The sequence below is a fragment of the Phaseolus vulgaris genome, chromosome 10 (assembly GCF_051622355.1).
Source record: "Phaseolus vulgaris cultivar YP4 chromosome 10, ASM5162235v1, whole genome shotgun sequence".
Lineage (NCBI taxonomy): Eukaryota > Viridiplantae > Streptophyta > Magnoliopsida > Fabales > Fabaceae > Phaseolus > Phaseolus vulgaris.
In genome coordinates, this window is record NC_143507.1 from 8,560,238 (window position 1) to 8,579,733 (window position 19,496).

Genomic DNA, 19,496 nt, shown 5'->3' on the forward strand with positions numbered 1-19,496 from the left:
GCCATTATTGTTCATTGATCTATACTAAAATATTGGTACTTTCAGATAGAAAATATGTGGCTCAGGCTAAACCCACGTTCCTCTCACATTTATGTAACAAGTGGCAATTTTGGATGCTCAATTCTTTTATAAATATATATATATATATATATATATCATAATTTTAAACTTAATACATTGTTTGTGTATTATTCAAAAAAAAGTTTGTGATTAATCAAAAAATTGTTTTAAATATGCTACCATTTGAACTAGATTAAATGCATCAATTTGGACTTCAAAATTCCACATTTTGATATAATTTTAGGAATTTATGTAATTAACAGAGGTTTTTTTAATCTTTATTAAGTTTCAAAGATTATTCAAAAATCACGGAGGTTTTTATAACCTTTGTTAAATTTCAAAGGTTTATTTTAAAATTTTAGCAAAATAGTGGAGGTTTTTTAACCTTAGTTAAATTTCAAGTGTATTCTAAAATCTCAACAAAATAACGGAGACTTTTTCGACATTTGCTAAATTTTTCAAAGGTTTTATTCTAAAACCTTAGCAAAATAACGGAGAATTTTTTAACTTTCGTTAAATTTCAAAGGTTTTTTCTAAAATCTCAACAAAATAACAGAGATTTTTTTAACCTTCGTTAAATTCCAAAGATTTATTATAGAACATGAATAAAACACTCCAGATTTTTAAAACTTTAATAAATAAATATAATTAAATATATTTATAAATAAATAATTAAAAACTACATAATTTTAATATATTTTTAATATTTTTTATAACTTAATTCAATAAAATTTTGAAAGTGTAACTTTACATTACAAATAAGTTTTCTAAAGTTTCAAAAATTTATTTTAAAAATTATATAAAATAACCTTGGATAATATGTATATAAACAACTAACCTTGGATAATAAGTATATCAACAACTAACCTTGGATAATAAGTATATCAACAACTAATCTTGGATAATAAGTATTTCAATAGTATTTACATATTTTTTTATAATTAATGGTAGTTGATTTATATAATTCTTAATTTTTTTTCTTAAGAGCTCATACTTCAAAAAACCTTCGTTAAAACCATTTTTTTTTAGATTTAAAAAAACCCTGGGAAACACGTTTCACATGGATGGTTTAGCGGAGGAAACTGCAACCCTGGGACTTAATAAAGCTTTTAACCTTGAATAATGTAAAAATAAACCTTCGTTAAAACATTTTTTTTTAGTGATCAAACCCCTTTTAGTGGAATATTTTCTTTTTTAATCATGTTTTTTTATTTACTTGAATATGAAATTTGATTTAAGATATACAAACTTAATTTCACTCTAACCAAGGAAAATTTGCTTTAGATTTGAATATTATATATTTAATATGTAAAAGCTGTTTAAAATTATAATTTGATTAAACTAAAATATATTATTAATGAAAATGACAACGGTGTTTCTTAATTAATTAACTGTGTAAAAAAATTTAAATTAATTATCAAGGTTTCAGAATTGAACTCATAAAATAAATTTACTTACAAACACTTTTATTTTACTAAAAAAAATCATGAATACAACAATAAATTCTGAATAAAATTAAATAGCTTATATACACACTAATGAAAAAAGGGTTTTAATGAAGGTTATTTAGTAAAGGTTGATATAACCTTAGGAATTGATTTAATTAACGAAGGTTAATTAATCTTCGTTAAATTCCAAAGATTTATTGTAGAACCTTAATAAAATACTCTAGATTTTTCAAAACTTCAATAAATAAATATAATCAAATCTACTTATAAATAAATAATTAAAAACTATATAGTTTTAATATATTTTATAAGTAAATTCTCTAAAATTTTGAAAGTGTAACTTTACATTACAAATGATTTTTCTAAAGTTTCAAAATTTTATTTTAAAAACTCAGCAACATAACCTTGGATAATAAGTATATCAACAACTAATCTTGGAAAATAAGTATTGCAACCGTATTTGCATATTTTTTTATGATTGATGGTAGTTGGTTTATATAATTCCTAGTTTTTTTTTTTGTTAAGAGCTCATACTTCAAAAAAAAATTGACTTATTTTGTTTAAGATTTTGGTGTACATATATTTTATGTGTTATTTTAGTTTTAGTTATAATTGTTAATATTTAATTCTCATAATTTTAAAATATTTTAAATTAAGGTCTTTATTTTAAAATGAATATAATAATTAATTCACTATGAAAGTGAGAAATGATCAAGTTAATTTCTCCTTGCAATCTTTAGCCAAGAACACACATGACTTTGATGCCCACATTTAATAGATAATGCAATTATTTAGGATATATAAATTAGTGATAAACAACAGTTTATGTCAAGTTAGGTAACAGTGGCTTATGATCCAAGTTGGGGCAATAAGGTGATGGAAGAAGCAATATTGAAGTAAGAAGAAGATAATGTCTTATTTAGTATTTCTTCTCCTTAGATATACTAGACATAAGTGTGGCCAAATTGTGATTCCTTGTTAGGATTATCGGCGACGACCACTGAGCCTATGTCAAAGAGCAGTTTGTCTATGATAGAAGAGAGAAGTCAGCAGGATCGTAAGATATGGTGGAAAATAGGGTTGAAGTTTATTTCAAACGGAAAGTCATTTTATGAAAATTTTGAAACTCATGGTATTTTACTGAGGCTTTTAAACCCATGGTATTTTGCGGAGGTTCTTAAACCCATGGTATTTTACAAAAGTTTTTAAACCCATGGTATTTTATAGAGGTTCCTAAACCCATGGTATTTAACAGGGATTCTGAAAGGTTTTTCCTAAAGTTTAAAAAAATCTCGGGGAACATGTTCCCTAGGGATGGTTTAGCATGGGAAACTGCAATCCTAAATAAATGACTTAATAGAGGTATTAACCTTGGATAATGTAAAAATAAGCGTTTGTTAAAACCATTTTTTCTTGTAGTGGAATTTCAATTTGAAAATGATATCTGATTAAAAGGTTGCAATTGATACATTTAAGTGGAAAATTTATAATAGATGTAATTGGAAAAATTTATTTATTATTGATTATTTTAATAATATTATATTTATTATTGTACTTGTATAGGGTCTACATAGTTTATGCTAATGGCTTAAATAATTTATTTTCGTCCCTCGGTCATTCCTCCTTCATCTCCCTTCTCGTAGTACTCTAAATTTGCAAAAGGTTTTCCAACGATCAAGTAAGTGGTATGCATTAGAGTGAATGATATATTGATAAAAGTGTGTCTTACTCCTGTATAACAATGCCTATTTATAGTGCTCATAGTGAGATATTTCGTTTATGAGTCGTATTTAATATGTATCTTTGCTAAAATAGCATTACCTAATTTATCCCGTATTTACTAGATTTATAGCATATTACCTTATTTATCGTGTATTTATTTATTTTACATTAATGTAATCCATTTATCCGATCGATTAACTATTGATACCGAGAGGTGTGGCTCACTCAACTCCGACCAGTACATTTGCCCCCAGGCTCGAGGGAGAGCCTTCCAGAAGAGCCTAGATGTGACCGTTTTGTGTCTCGAGGTAGGAAGTGACCGTTTTGAGCATTAATGGTGTGCAGTGTGAGAGGTTATTAGACGTACGTCATTCAACACATCGTTCAAGTTTTAACCTAATTTTTATCTGAGAGATTTAAGGTCATATTCCTTCTTGTTCTACATCATCTAAAAGAACTCATACCAATCCTAGTGAGGTTAGGGGGGAAGTTGTTGGTTCCAGTCGGGTGGTCGACCTTGCTAGCCGACAACCTCATTATCCTAGACACGAGTGGGTCGACCCTTGTGTGACCGAGTAGATTACCCATTTTCGGGGTTCATCTGTTTTAGATGAGTTCATCTCTAGGGTATCCATGTTAAAACTCGACTCCCTTCAAGATGTGATTTTAGCCAAGCTGTAGTCCGGGTAGCATTCTTTTTGCTCCCTTCATTACGTCATATAAAAACTTTAAGGGTAGATATTTTAAAATCTTTGTAGAGTCAGAAGATAAACCTTATTTTTATGATTCCAATCATAAGCCTGAGTTTCCCTTCCATTGGACTCGTTCTCCCACCCATTACAAATCTTGGCCAAGGTCTTCCTTGACTCAGCAAGATAGAGAAATTTCTCACGTGTTCGGTCAACTTTTGAATAGACTTCTTACTCGGAGGATTCTTGTTGTGTACTAGTCACCCCACCGTATGATGGATTTTCTGGTATGTAGAATTGAAAGTGCTTATTTATTTTTCTAAGGTTGTTGGTCGTGCTTAATTTGATGTTTGTTTGTAGGTATAATGGCTCAAATCGACCCTGGGACAGTTTTCATGACGAAGCAACTTTGTCGGTAGGCAGTGGGTCAACAAAAAGGTTCTTTGAAGGTAGTTGGTGGGAGTTCATCCACCCCTATCATATATTTGGTGCCTCCATTCAGCACCGAGGAACGACTAAAGAAGCAAAAGAAAAGGGGGAGACCCGAACCTCACTGGATGTAGGCTTGGGAATGCTATGAATAAATTTGAAATGTTAATTGTTATCAACATTTATTCGTAACGATAAGAAGTTTTTATAAATGTGAGAAATTGATATTTAGGAGACTATCTTAATAATTTTATATTCGAGGAATCAATATAAATGAATTTTATATGGGCATCAATATCAATCAAAATAGAATATTACATGTTTTTCAAAATACAAAAGAGTGAGAAGGATGAACCATAATCCCAATTTTCCCAATTGAATCAACCATTATTTACTTTGCTTTATTTACATTCTTCCAATCTCACACATAATAAACTTCCAACAAAATTTATTTATTATATTGTTTTCTATTTAGTGAAAATTACACTTGAGAATTTCAATTGTTCATTGTGGGTATGATATCCACTCGTAGGGACAAATTTATTACTTTTGACACGATACATTTTGTCGTAAAAAATAGTTATCAAGTTTTTGGGGCCGTTGTTAGAAAACAATTTTATTTGAAATTTGAAAGTATAGTTTACTAAGTATTGTTAATATTTTTAAAGTTTTTGTTTTTTTTTAAATGTGAATATTTTTTAAAAGTTTTTTTAATTATTTTTTATTTTGGTTAGTGTATATATTTTATTTAGTTTTTGTTTAGTGTATTTTGTTCTATTTAGTTTTTGTTTAGTGTATTTATTCTATTTAATTTTTGTTTTTATTTTCATTTATTCATTTATATTTTATTTTATTTAGTACGATCTTGTGCATTTATTTTATTTAGTTTTGTTTAGTGTATTTATTTTGTTTAGCTTTTGTTTTGTGTATTTATTTTATTTAGATTTTGTTTTTGTTTTTTGTTTCATTTTATTTTATTTTGTCTTCTTTCCTTCGTTATGTAGATCCAAATACAATGTAAAGGTGAATTTATTGAAGCATTTTAAATTATAATGTATTTTGGAGAAAGCATGCATATACAATATCAAACTATCAATACAAATATAGTAAAATAAACAAAATGTCATAATTTTCCATAGAAATGAATAATCATGAAGATGGCAAAAAACATTACTATCATGCACAGCAACACTAATTCTTTTTTTTTCAAGAGCTTTTAATGAATGATAAAAATGGAAAAGGCACATTCAAGAGTATCGTGTTCAAACTGTTGATAATAATGCATTTTTTAACTCGATTCATCTGATGTTCAAATAATTTTTTAATGAAATCTGATAATTATGTGCATTTTTGGACTTGATTACTTGTTTATTGAAAGGTATTATATTGAGGGCTCTAATTTTTTTAAGAGTTTTCAGGTTCATCATGTTTCTTGGATGGAAAAATGTGTTAATCTTGAAGCTTAAACTTAAGATTAGTTTGATAATTCTTCATTAAATTGTTAAAAATTTATTATATTTGTATTTTGAAACTATTGATATTGACCAAGTTAGTTTGTCCTTATATTGGACCCCTGTTACTTTGGTCAATTTTTAATTTAATTGATAGATTTTTTTAAAATTGATTTAAACATGTCTATATGTAATACTTGGCAGAATCTTCCTGCACTGCTACATTTTTCTTTCTGATTTTAATTATTGGTACAATGTTATGTAAAGATGAAAATGTCCCTATTACTTTTTAAAAACCCTACGATGCACATGAACTGTTTTTATTTTTTTGCATTTTGAATTATGGAATCTGGAAAAATTTTGGATTAACACTTCTAGTAAAATTTTGGATCCACCAATCCGTAATTCAAAATATGTATTTCACATTTAAAAATCTAGAAGTCAATAATTTATGCAAAATTTACTTATGGAACACTCCCTCATCCGAAAAAAAAAATGATTTAGTTCTGGGCTGATGAATCCGTAGCACACTCCCATATCCTGATTTTCGGTAACCACGGTGCCCTTTTTCAAATAAAAGGTCAAGGCCAATTTCGGGATTTAAAAACTTTTGGGGGTGCAGGAAGAAGAAGGAAGCCTATGTTATTAGTTTAGATAATCAAAGCACAATAGTCTACCATGTTCAAGAATTGGGCCCAAAATAGAATGTCACCCTTCAAAAAAGGGAAATTGCATTTTACATCTCATAAGTTTCTCCACACCCTCTAAAAATGTGTAAAAGACCAAATTGCCCCTAAATTTTACATCTCTTGTTAATTTCTCTTGTTCCCATTGTTATTGCCATTGCCACCCCAATTAGCGTCATCACCATCATTGTTCTCGCAATGAATTGGGTAGTTATTTTTTTTTAAAGATGTGAGATTTACTTTTTATGGTTTCTTGTGGGTTTAGTATTTAGGGTTCAAAAGACTTACACATTCTGAATTATATTTTGAATGGTGTATTGTATAATTTAAAAATGTATTTTAAATAACACAATTCATAAGTCCTTTTTTAATAACATTGTTTTAAATTGTGTAATTTGAATTACTTTTCCAAATTTTGAGATTGTCTAATTCAAAATCATTCGATTTTTATTTATGAAATATATATGAGGACTTCTATATTAAATAATCCAAGAAGTTTCTAAATTGTATAATTTAAAAAAAAAAAATCAATCTCTTTAACACCTCACCTTCCTGAATTCCAGAGAGCAAAAACCAAGATTGTGTGCGCCTAAAACAATCTTCACTATCATTTAATAGAAAAAAAGATAAAGTGAATATTTGGAATAAAATAACTATTCGATAACATTTTTTTAGAATAAAATATTATATTAATAAAATAATAATTTATTTAAATACAAGTAAATGAAAATGGTATCAAAATATCATTGCCCTATTTTGAAATTCATGGGAATGCACAAGGAACTTATGAACCAAATAAAAAATTCTCCAAAAAAAGATAGAAGCCAAACACAGTTTTGCCAGCTTGGTTTGTGATGCCTGAAGTGTAAATAGCAAAAGCCCAATTTCATTTTTATTGCCAAAATTGTAACACTAAGCCCATTTTTGCTTTTGTATAAATTAAATGAAACCCTCTTTCTTCTTCACTTTCTAGGGTTAGTTTCTGCCTCAACCTAGACGTAGCCATGGGAAGAAGTAAGATCTCATAACCTAACCTTTCCCTTCCGTAATTTTGTTTTTTGTACACTTTGCTGAATAAAATTTTGGATTTTTTTCCTAAGAAATGGAATATGGTTCTTATATGTGATGTTAGCTTGTGGGTTCGGCAAATTGAATGCAGATCCAAGTTTTTCTTATTAGAATTAACCTTAAGGTGTTAGTGAATTCGTTTGATTGAAACATTAGTTTTTTGTTCTGTCTCAAAATTTGTCTATGTTTTGTTTTGAATGCGTGTACTTGTTTTTGTATTGTACTTGTAAAACTAGATGTGGTAATCATGAATGGTTATTATGGTGTTTTGTTCAGGACCTGCAAGGTGTTATCGTCAGATTAAGAACAAGCCCTACCCGAAATCGCGGTTTTGCCGTGGTGTTCCTGATCCTAAGATCAGGATTTATGATGTTGGGATGAAGAAGAAAGGTGTTGATGAATTTCCTTTCTGTGTGCATTTGGTTAGTTGGGAGAAGGAGAATGTTTCAAGTGAGGCCCTGGAGGCTGCTAGGATTGCTTGTAACAAGTACATGGCGAAATTTGCTGGGAAGGATGCATTCCACTTGAGGGTTAGGGTGCATCCCTTCCATGTTCTTAGGATCAACAAGATGCTTTCGTGTGCCGGAGCCGATCGGCTTCAAACCGGCATGAGAGGTGCCTTTGGAAAGCCACAGGGTGTTTGTGCTAGAGTGGCTATTGGCCAGGTCCTGCTCTCTGTCCGCTGCAAGGACAGCAACAGCCATCATGCGCAAGAGGCCCTCCGCCGGGCTAAATTCAAGTTCCCCGGCCGCCAAAAGATCATTGTTAGCAGGAAGTGGTATGTATCTGGAGAGATGGCTGCTAACTTATTCACAGTTTTTGAATTTGAATTGTGAAAAGTATTGTTTTCAGAATCTTCCGATTCACAATTGCATCAAATTTGGCTACCTTCTAATTCGTATCATAATATGAATCTTAAATGAATTTATATTGTGCAGTACATGAATGAATCTGTGTTTTGAATACAATTCACGTGATTCATATATTTCTTTTAAATTGCCATGATAACAAAATTGAGGCACATGAGCTTAAATTTTTGTAATGAAAAGGGATTGAAAGAACACTGGTGAATGTATCCTGTTTGATTATTCCACTACTTTATTTGTTACTCATTCATTTAATGCATTTTCTCTATTTGTCTATTTAATCACATTGTTTTAACTCTCTTAAGATAGTGGTTTTACTAATTCAGACATAACTAATAGTTTTGTATGACTTCTGCTTAAATTGTGTTTTTGTCTATTTCTAGTTTACATTGAACATTATATATAATCTGTATGGATACATCTTAAGTAAATTTTTTATTGATATCAACAATTCACAATTTGAGTCTCAATTTGGTAACCTTGTTGTAAGTAGTTTACATATATATTATAGATAGATTTGCACTGTTTCTTTTGTGTATGGCTTTAACTCTTGGTTTTAAATTCTTGCTTAGGGGGTTCACCAAGTTTAACCGCACTGACTATTTGAAGTTGAAGTCAGAGAACAGGATTATGCCTGATGGTGTTAATGCCAAGGTAATGTGAAGTTGCTTGATAATGCAATATGATGTGATTGACACTGTATAGGAAGTAGATTTTATCATGCTGAGAATGTTTTTACTTGTTCACTTGTATCTTAGGGAATGCATTGAATTATGTTTCTGAATGAAATTTTCTTTGTGTCTTAAATTAGTTTTTATTAGTGCTTGTAATTGTCCTTCTGAATCACATGTTCTGTTTTGTGATTTTGCAGCTTCTTGGGTGCCATGGACCACTGGCTAATCGCCAACCAGGAAGGGCCTTTTTGTCCAGTGCTACTACCTAGACTGTTTGTTACTCAGAAATATTAGTCTTTGAGAATCATGTTTGTTTTGCAATGGTGAACTTTGTTTGTGTTTGTGTTTTCTGCACATTCAACTTGAGTTAATTTTTGTTTTGCTGGAATCCCCTTAAATGGATACTTTTAATATTATATTTTGTTATGGTCCATGTTCTATTCCTTCTCTTTAGGATTTCATATTCGGTTGTTGGTCACCAGATATTGGGTCACTTACTTAGTACGGTTTTATTATCAAGAAATAGTACTCCCTCTAATGTGATATTTCTTATTCTTGTGATCATGACCTTGTCGTTATGTTGTAGTTTAGATGTGATGGTGGATAATTGATATTTGCCCTCAAATCCGATCATTCCTTTTAGAAAAACTAAACTCTATTTGTTTGGTGTTTATTTTCTATTTCCTTTTTCGGTGCTATTAATGACATTTTCATTAGTTGTTTTTCACTGTTGAGAGTGTCTGTGGTTTTTGTTTCTCTCTAAATGTGAAAATTTGAATTTGAGTAATACCAAAGAGTTAGGGTTTTTTTTAACAATTTGACTAATATCAAAAGGTTAGAAAGGTTTTTAATTGTACTTTCTTAAGCTATAAATTTTTAACTGATAGGGTTATATACTGAATATGAAAAGGTACCATGTTTAATCGAAAGTTATCATCATCCGTTCTAAATAAACTTTTTCAATGATAATTTGCTCCTTGGATCCAGATTTTCTGCAATCAGTTTGAATTTATTCTATTGATGAATAGACAATGTTCATGGTTGACTTATATTAGTACAATTGCATAGGATGCCAACTTTTATTTTAGGTTAAGGTTGTCAAGTATAATCTTCATCCTGATTTTTGCTTTTCCAAATCATTAGAGTTTCTCTAAAATATACAATATATAGATGTAGATTTCTATCACTAACCAAACTTGTATAATAATATAACACTTTTTATGGGTTTAACTTAAAGTAATGAAACTTTTTGTATGTGTTTGTCTCTTGAATTATGTATAAGCTGACTTTTTACACTAACTCTAACTGCATAATGTCAATGTTATTATGTTCAATTTTACGTGTGATAAATAAATAAGTTTTTCTTCTAATCTCTCATATTGAGTTTTTTCTACTAGAGAATTCTTTGTAAATGAATGATTCTATAACTCTACCAATAATGACAAACAATGATAATGGTTAACAAAGAGTATTGAGAATACTTTTATCTAATTTACCATGTGTGTTCAAACAATCGTCAATGAAGTTTAAAATCATACATGAGTAACTGATTTAGGAAAAAGAAAATATAAACAAATGAATAAATGCTTAAATTAAAAATTAGTTTGTTTATAACTTTACGTTGTTCATGGACAAGTATCACTGGTGACTTAAAATTTCATTTGAGACTAATATGGTTTAGTTGAAAAATAAGTAAAACATGAATTTTTGTCAAGAATTCAACACAATAACTTCTTGTGTCCAAATTTGCAGGAAAAAATAGTTATCTATCATTGTCATTGTCTTCCCATATAAGTAATCTTCTATATTCAATTTGAACATATATTTAAATATCCAGAATCCAAGTTAAATATGTGGTTTGAGATTGGTAATAAAAGAAGAACCAATGAAGAAACATAAATAACACCAAGAAGTTTTAATATAAAATATCCATCAACATGAGAAGGAAAAATTACAGCTTCATTTCAAACATCATGAATCCCCATTTGGCTTTTTCTGATTTTCTGATATGTTTCATCATTCTTATAGGAAAATGATTTCTTTTATGAAAACTAAATTGTATTTTCTTATCAAAAAATGGGAAATTAAATTAATAATCAGAACATCAAAGGGATTAAAACTACATATATTCACTGTGTTTCTTTACTCTTATATGAAAAAACATGTCATGCAATCATATTTTGTAAGTTTGTCAACTTCTGTTATGATTACTTGATGCTTTTTACTGATTTACTGTGTATTATTGATGGTATTTCACCTCTCATTTTCTTAATGCATGATTGTATTGTGTAGTTGAAATTGCACTTGGTGGAAGCAGGTTAAGTAAACTAAGTAGTTGTGGGTGGTTTAGTTGGAGAATTTCCATGGTTGGTTGGTATGATTTTATTCTGATATATTAGGTAAGTGTGTACTGAGGTTGGCCTAAGTTCACTGATCAAAGGAGTTGGCCTAAATTCAACCAAATTCTTCAATACTTGTACTTCTTTTTCTCTCTTTTCTTCACTTCAGAGAAAATTTGTTGTAATTAATTAAATACAACCTTTGTAAGCAACTAGGTTTAAGCAAAATATTTTTTTTTTCATATTATTGTTTTAATTTTTCGTGTTTAATTATTATGTTTGACAATCCAATAGTGAATTGCTTCATATTACGACGGTTAAAAGTAAAATGAGAAATAATTTTTTTTTTTACTAAAATGTGATCCATATGAAAAGATAGAGAAATTTTGAAAGAATGTAACTTTAACTATATAGTATGTTTTTTTATCCCAAAATATTATTAATCTTTACATTTGCAAGTCTTATTAGTGTTAAATATATTATTATCTAGAGATCAATGCATTAATCCAGAAATTCATACCTATAGAAAAATATATATATTAGATAAGAATATTTAATCTAACCATAGTATTTTATTTTTTATTAATTATTTTTTTATTTACACGCTTAGTCTTAATTTAAACATTACTAGAAAATCATTAAAAATAAACTAATTTTAGAGACAAAAATTCATTCGTCATTATTGATAAATTTGTATATTATTTTAAAGACAAAAAAATGATTGGTTAAGTAATTTTTAAATTTATAAACTGATATCTAATTAGTTACCGAGGTTTTAGCTATCAATTGGTATCTAATTAGAAACTAGTTTATAAATTTAAAAACTAATTTAGATAATAATAATATTGATATCTAAATTAGTGTTTAATTTAGTCAATATTATGACTAATTTTTATTTTTTTTAAATTTGATTTTTATTTAATGATATTTCTGTAATAAAATATCTAAAAATGTATATTAAAATCTGGTATTTTTTTTATTTGTATTAATTTAATTGTAAAAGAGAAATATTGTCCATGCTCAAGTCAAAAAACCCTCGTGACATTATTTGCAATGCAAAGAAATAAAATTTGTGTGATAAAATAGATGACATGATGCAAAAACAAAGAATGAGTAACACAAACATTGCAGAAAATTCAAATATAAAAAACATTACTCTTTATAAAATGATAATGCATGTCATATTCATATGGATACACAAAACCATGTATGAAGTTTTTGTATAATTTTAAACAAACTCATTGACATTATTGAGTTTCGTGTATTTTCAAATTTTTCAACTTCATGCAAAATTATTGCCACAATGATTTATTTTAATATTTTACACAAAAAATAAAAAATAATGGTTAAAACTAAACGATGAGCAACCTAGATCTTTTATCATGCATACCAAAAAAAGTCAAATGAAATTGATCTCTTTATAAGTTTCCTTTCATATGTACAATTAAGAATTGAACTATTATCAACATAATCATATATATATATAAGAGATAATTATGTACCAACACTAAAAAAAATTATTAAATAAAAATTAATTTAAAAAAAACAATTAATTAATATTAACTAATTTAGATATTATTTTATATATTAAAAGAATTATTCGTATCTAAAATTGTTTAATAGTTAAATTTAATTAAATATTAATTTAAAAAATTTATTAATAATAATAACTATAGATATTAATATTTTTTTAGTGTATAAAATAATATCTAATTTAGTTAATATAATAAATAATTATTTTTTATCTTTAAAATTGATTTATATTTAATAATTTTTTATAATTACATTAACATTAGGTTTTTATTTTGATATCAAAATAATTAACCTAGTTTTTCTTATATAATTATTTTCATTGGATAATTGCATAGTTACGTGTGAGGGGTTGATTGAGACATTCTTTGGCATATAGCTAAAATTGTTGGTTTTTCTGATTTTTTTTTCTATGGTTTTATTAACTTTTAATTGTCTTTCTTCTTTGTTAAGAGAAGCAAACGATATCATCTAGAATACTAAATTTTAATGATTAAATTTAAGAAAAGATTATTAACAATTAAGTTAGTGTGTTATCTTTTCCTTCATTAAGTTATGCATATATTTTACTTTCAAACGTACATGTCATCACATCATAATTTTGTTTTGTTTTTGTTTTTCTTAGTAAACCAAAACAACATTGGAAAAAATTACTTAAATTAACTTGTTCAAAACACTTAAAGAACAATTATTTTCCTTAGTTTAAAACAGAAACAAATGTACGAAGCTTAGTTTTCCCAACATTTACGCAAACAAGTTCAATACTTTTTTAATGAAAAAATAAATGTGAAAACAGATATGTCAACAACCTCGATTTTTTAACTAAAAAATAATCCACTTTAATTATACTATTAAAAAAAATCAAAGTACGATATTATATTTTATTTTTTATTATTTATTTATTGATTATGTTTTTATTTAATCTGGAAGAAAAAAAGCTTCTGTTCCTGTTTTTTTGTGAGTAACTGACAGTGACTTCCGTTGACATAAAGCCAAAACTGCGTTAGTTTTTTCTGTTGGTTCATCATTTTCGTTGGAAGTTTTCTTTTTTCATTTTATCAACTTTTACTTTTTCACATGAATATGTCTTTTGCATGTTAAAAACCTCAAACTTCTCTCAGAGACTTCCTTCACTGAGTTAAAAAAAAAACGCAGCAACACAAATAATCACGAATGAACTGAAAAAAAAATAAACGACATAAAGATTTAACTGTCGTCAACTGCAACCTACATCTACACGGATAACTATTTAGATTTTATTTCTGTACACCAATTACAAGGACAATCTTTTTAAATAATACTTTTTATGGATTTGACTTAAAGTATTGCTGATAAAAAAAAAAACAAAAGACAAAACAATCTCTTTAAATAGAAATTATAAAGAAAACACAATGATTAAGCTTATTCACTATACATGGTGTCTAGTCAGTCCGCATGAAGTGTCTTTTGAGAAAAAAAAACATATAATGTTAATTTAAAATATGTTTTTTTATAATTCTAACATGATTATAAACTAATTTAAAAAAAAATAGAATAACTTTTTAAAAGCTAAACTCAAATTTATTATATAAGATTTTATTATAATGATAGAAAAAGCCATGAATTTTTATGACAAAAGAAAAAATCTGATCATACTTGTTCGAGAACCAGTTGAACTCAATTTCATCTACCTATATGATTCTTTAAGATCTTAAAATTTAATTTTTAAACGTTCATAGAGAGATTAAAACTTAATATGATGTGTAAGATGAATAATGGATAGTGATAATAGAAAAGAATAATGGTTTTGGAGACGTCATATCAGAGGTGGTAGTAGGTTCCAATTTGGCAAATGGTTGCACTCAATTCAACCGTGCAAACTTAACGCGTTGAATAATTCCATTAACAATGGCATTGCCATCATCATCAAATACCCAAACTTCAACATCTTTTTCAAAGCAGCATTAGCACTAATGCCATTCATTGCAATCTCCATGTCCTAGCTGATTGTGCTTTTAATATCCATTCTCACACAACACAAACTATGCAGCTCACGCACCTGTGCCTTATCATGCCCTCAGATTATGATAAACTAGAGGCACTTCATGATGCAACCCCACCAAAACAAAAAGGGACACAGAAAAAGGTTAAGGCCAAAAGAGACTTCCAAGGGGCATGTGGAGGCCATGTTGTTGCTACCCTTCAAGGTTCCTTGACAAGGTTGTGTGACACAAAGTGGTGGAGTTGTCACTGGAATCTGTGCCAGCATGGTGCAAGAGAAACCAAGCAGATCAAGGCCTCATCATGTGTGTTTCATGACATGGAGGGTGTGCAACTCTCTTCCAAGATTGGAAGGGACAGCAACAATCCAAGGATTTTCAGCTATGCTGAACTGTACATAGGGTCAAGGGGTTTCTCTGAGGAGGAGGTTCTAGGCAGTGGAGGGTTTGGCAAAGTGTACAAAGCTGTTATGCCTAGCGATGGAACAGTGGTGGCTGTGAAGTGTTGCTTGGCAGGGAAGGGTGGCCAGTTTGAGAAGACTTTTGCAGCAGAACTAGCGGCAGTGGCACACCTTCGCCACAAAAACCTTGTTCCCTTGAGGGGTTGGTGTGTTTTTGAGGATCAACTTTACCTTGTGTATGACTACATGCCTAATCTCAGCCTTGACAGGGTGCTGTTTCGCAAGAACTTGAAGGAGGAGGCACTTGGGTGGGTGAGGCGTGGGAAAATTGTGAAGGGTTTGGCATGTGCATTGCACTATCTGCATGAGCAGTTGGAGACTCAAATCATTCACAGGGATGTGAAGACCAGCAATGTGATGCTTGATTCCCACTACAATGCTAGGTTGGGGGACTTTGGCTTGGCAAGGTGGCTTGAGCATGAGCTTGAGTATGAGACTAGGAAAGCATCAACAACATCAACCAAGTTTGAGCATTTCAGGTTGAGTGAGACCACAAGGATTGGTGGCACAATTGGGTACTTGCCCCCTGAGAGCTTCCAGAGAAGGAGTATTGCTACCTCAAAATCTGATGTTTTCAGCTTTGGGATCGTTGTGTTGGAGGTGGTGTGTGGAAGGAGGGCCATTGATCTCACATACCCTGATGAGAAAATCATCTTGCTTGATTGGGTCAGAAGGCTTAGTGATGAAGGGAGGGTCATTGATGCTGGGGACACAAGGCTGATATACGGTTCCTACAAGGCTTTTGAGATGGAGCATTTGATTCACATAGGCCTCTTGTGCACACTCCATGACCCTCAGTTGAGACCAAGCATGAAGTGGATTGTTGAAGCACTTTCTGACATGTCAAACAAGTTGTCATTGCCAACACTCCCTTCATTTCACTCCCATCCTATGTACATCTCTTTGTCCTCCTCTTCTGAGACTAGTCCAAGCACCTCAAAAGGAACCTCAAAAGGCACTTCCTCAGGCACAACAACAGAAAGTTCAAGCAATCTTACTAGTTCCATTTCCAAATATGTCACAGCCACAGGAGATACCATCTATGTAACTGCTGAAGCTGAACAGAGAACCGATGGAACTAACTCTGCTAAGAGTAGCAAGAGAACCATGCATCAGCAGCCATCATTTTCTGTGGTTCAAACACCTAGGGAGATACCATTCAAGGAGATTGTTTCAGCCACAGATAACTTCTCAGAGTCCAAAAGGGTGGCCGAGTTAGACTTTGGAACTGCTTACCATGGCATCCTAGATGGCCACAACCATGTCATGGTGAAACGCCTTGGCTTGAAGACATGTCCTGCACTGCGCCGAAGATTTTCCAATGAGCTAAGAAACCTGGCAAAACTTCGCCACAGGAATTTGGTGCAGCTTAGAGGGTGGTGCACTGAGCAAGGAGAGATGCTTGTGGTGTATGATTACTCAGCTAGAAGATTTCTCAGTCACCAACTTAACCATCATAACAATTGTACTAAAAATGGTTATTCTGTTCTCAAATGGCATCATAGGTATAACATAGCAAAATCACTTGCATCTGCACTTCTCTATCTGCACGAGGAATGGGATGAACAGGTGATTCACAGGAACATAACCTCTTCAGCAGTGACTCTTGAACCTGACATGACCCCAAGACTAGGTAGTTTTGCTCTGGCTGAGTTTCTGTCAAGGAATGAACATGGCCATCATGTGATCACCACCAGGAACAAGTCTGTTTGTGGGATTTACGGCTACATGTCACCAGAATATGTGGAATCCGGAGAGGCAACAGTGGCTTCTGATGTTTATAGTTTTGGTGTGGTGGTGCTTGAGATTGTGAGTGGACTTAAGGCTGTGGATTTTAGGCAACCTGAGGTGCTTTTGGTGAAGAAGGTTCATGAATTTGAGATGAGGAAAAAATCACTTGAGGCACTAGCAGATATACGACTCAATGGAGAGTACAATTACAAGGAGCTAATGAGATTGGTAAGGTTAGGTGTTGCATGCACCCGTTCTGACCCAAAACTGAGACCAAGCACAACACAGATAGTGAGCATCCTTGATGGAAATGAGAAATTAATCATGGTGGAGAACATGGAGAGCAGGGAAGATTGGAGAGAAAGAAACTCTTGCTCTTTGTCACTGGTTAAGAGAATCCAAGCTCTAGGAATACAATGAAAAGTTGCACAAGAAAAATCAAGGAACAAAATGTACAATGATGGTTTGTAACATATAAAACTCGTTTGTAACATAGAGTTGTTTTTAACATTGTATCTTTGTGCTTTGCATACTTTTCATACGGGTGGTCATGGATCTAGATCGATTTCATAACATAATCAACTTAATGTGGAATGATAGATTTGTAACTTTCTTGCTAAACTTTTTAAAGTTACTATACTCTCAATAATCACACATCACTTAAAAGTTTTAGTCAAAGACAATTTAAGTACACCTTAATCACACATCATTTAGAAGTTTTGGTCAAAAACAATTTAAGTACACCTTTCTCTTTTAGCATTTTTTAAAGTTAAAATCGTGATGGAGCTTCGAATTTCAAAATGAATATTTTTTCAAATGCAGTGATTAACCCTAGTGATATACTATTTCAGTACATTGAAATTAGCTATATAAATGAAAAAATAGTTACACATTAGTTAAAATTCGAGTTGCTATATAAATGGAAAAATAGTTACACATTAGTTAGAATTCGAGTTGCTCCAAGGACTATTTTTATATTTAGCTATCTCTTGATTGCACATAACAACTAGAAATGAATGCATTAGCATATATTTCTGCTAAAGCAGAACTTATTCTATACTTTTTCAGTTTCAAGAACATATTGTATAGATTTTTGCCATAATGACAATTTCAAAAGAATGAAGGAAAAGATTCTGATTTTGGCTTGTTCAAGGCTATAAATTGAACATAATGTAATATCAAACACTCTTCTATGCAGACTGCAACTTTTCTGGTGTGAATTACATATTTTTATCCAAATCAGTCCCAATTCTTTTGATGAAACTGAAATGGGATGAAAGTGACCTTATTCTTGAACCAATCAATTTGGTATATACAAATTAGATGAAATTGTTTACCAATTTACAACTTAAGAAGAAACTTTTCAGCAAATCTACACTTTGAACAGTAACAATATTGCAGCATAAAGAATTTTTTAATCCTGATTACTCCAACAAAGCCACTTGCACACTGACAATGATGGGAAAGAAAAAATTCTCTTCATGTTCATCCAATGTAATAACTATGGTCACATCATAAATGGTGATTTCAAGTTGTAAAATTTTGTTTTGTTTTCCTCTTATTTTCTTGGCAATTACTTACTGTACTCAATGATTTTATTCCTGCAACCAATGAATTTCTAAAATTTCAGAATTCTCCCTCATTTCGGAATGGGAATCTGAAATTCAAAATTAATTGTGTGTTCTAAATTAAATTCAAAAGTATACTCTAGAATATTAAATTTGAAATACATTTTGATCTGTCACTCCACTTCTATTTAAAAACTAAAGAGTATATTTGGATCATTTCATGCCAATGACAGGATCATGTTCAGATTTGATCATTTCATGTGAATGATAGAGCCATGTTCAAATATGTTCAAATGTATTGAGTGTAGGAATAAATTGAGTATTTTCTTTCACAAAGTTGTGATATAAATAAGCTTGGTCCAATTTGTTTCATTTGATAAAAGGCACACCAAATAATTCTTTGGTCTACAACAGTCCTTTAATTATTTGATCAGAAACCTATTTGCAAATATTAAAAGTTATCTAGGAACTAAATTGCACTTATTAAAAATATTCAGAAAAAAAATTAAGTAAAAACCAATTAACATATAAAGTATTTAGGAACTAATTTCAATTTAAGAAACATTAGGAATTAATATAAAATTACAAAAAATATTTTAGAAATTAATAAAAAAAACACTCAATTTTTTATAAGAGTAATATTTATTAGTTTCACACCTTCAAACAATTTCTATATTTTTTATTATTATTTCAATCATTCATTCTTGTTGTGGTTTAAAAAGGTATGGAAAGAACTTCTACCAAATAAACAATTCACTTTTTTTTTATTTTGATCTGTTGAAAGATGCTCTTTCT

The 19,496-nt window shown here is 30.1% G+C and overlaps 2 protein-coding genes across 2 annotated transcripts; both read left to right on the forward strand.

The window, feature by feature from the left end:
* Positions 1–7,397: 7,397 nt before the first annotated feature.
* Positions 7,398–9,526, forward strand: LOC137818117 (large ribosomal subunit protein uL16). Its single transcript, XM_068621350.2, has 4 exons — positions 7,398–7,499; positions 7,830–8,331; positions 8,992–9,073; positions 9,291–9,526. Exons 1-4 carry the CDS (start codon positions 7,490–7,492, stop codon positions 9,360–9,362), a joined length of 666 nt encoding a protein of 221 aa, XP_068477451.1. The 5' UTR covers positions 7,398–7,489; the 3' UTR covers positions 9,363–9,526.
* Positions 9,527–14,810: 5,284 nt separating this feature from the next.
* Positions 14,811–17,648, forward strand: LOC137819344 (receptor like protein kinase S.2). The gene has a single exon (XM_068623155.2). It carries the CDS (start codon positions 14,986–14,988, stop codon positions 17,551–17,553), a length of 2,568 nt encoding a protein of 855 aa, XP_068479256.2. The 5' UTR covers positions 14,811–14,985; the 3' UTR covers positions 17,554–17,648.
* Positions 17,649–19,496: the final 1,848 nt, after the last annotated feature.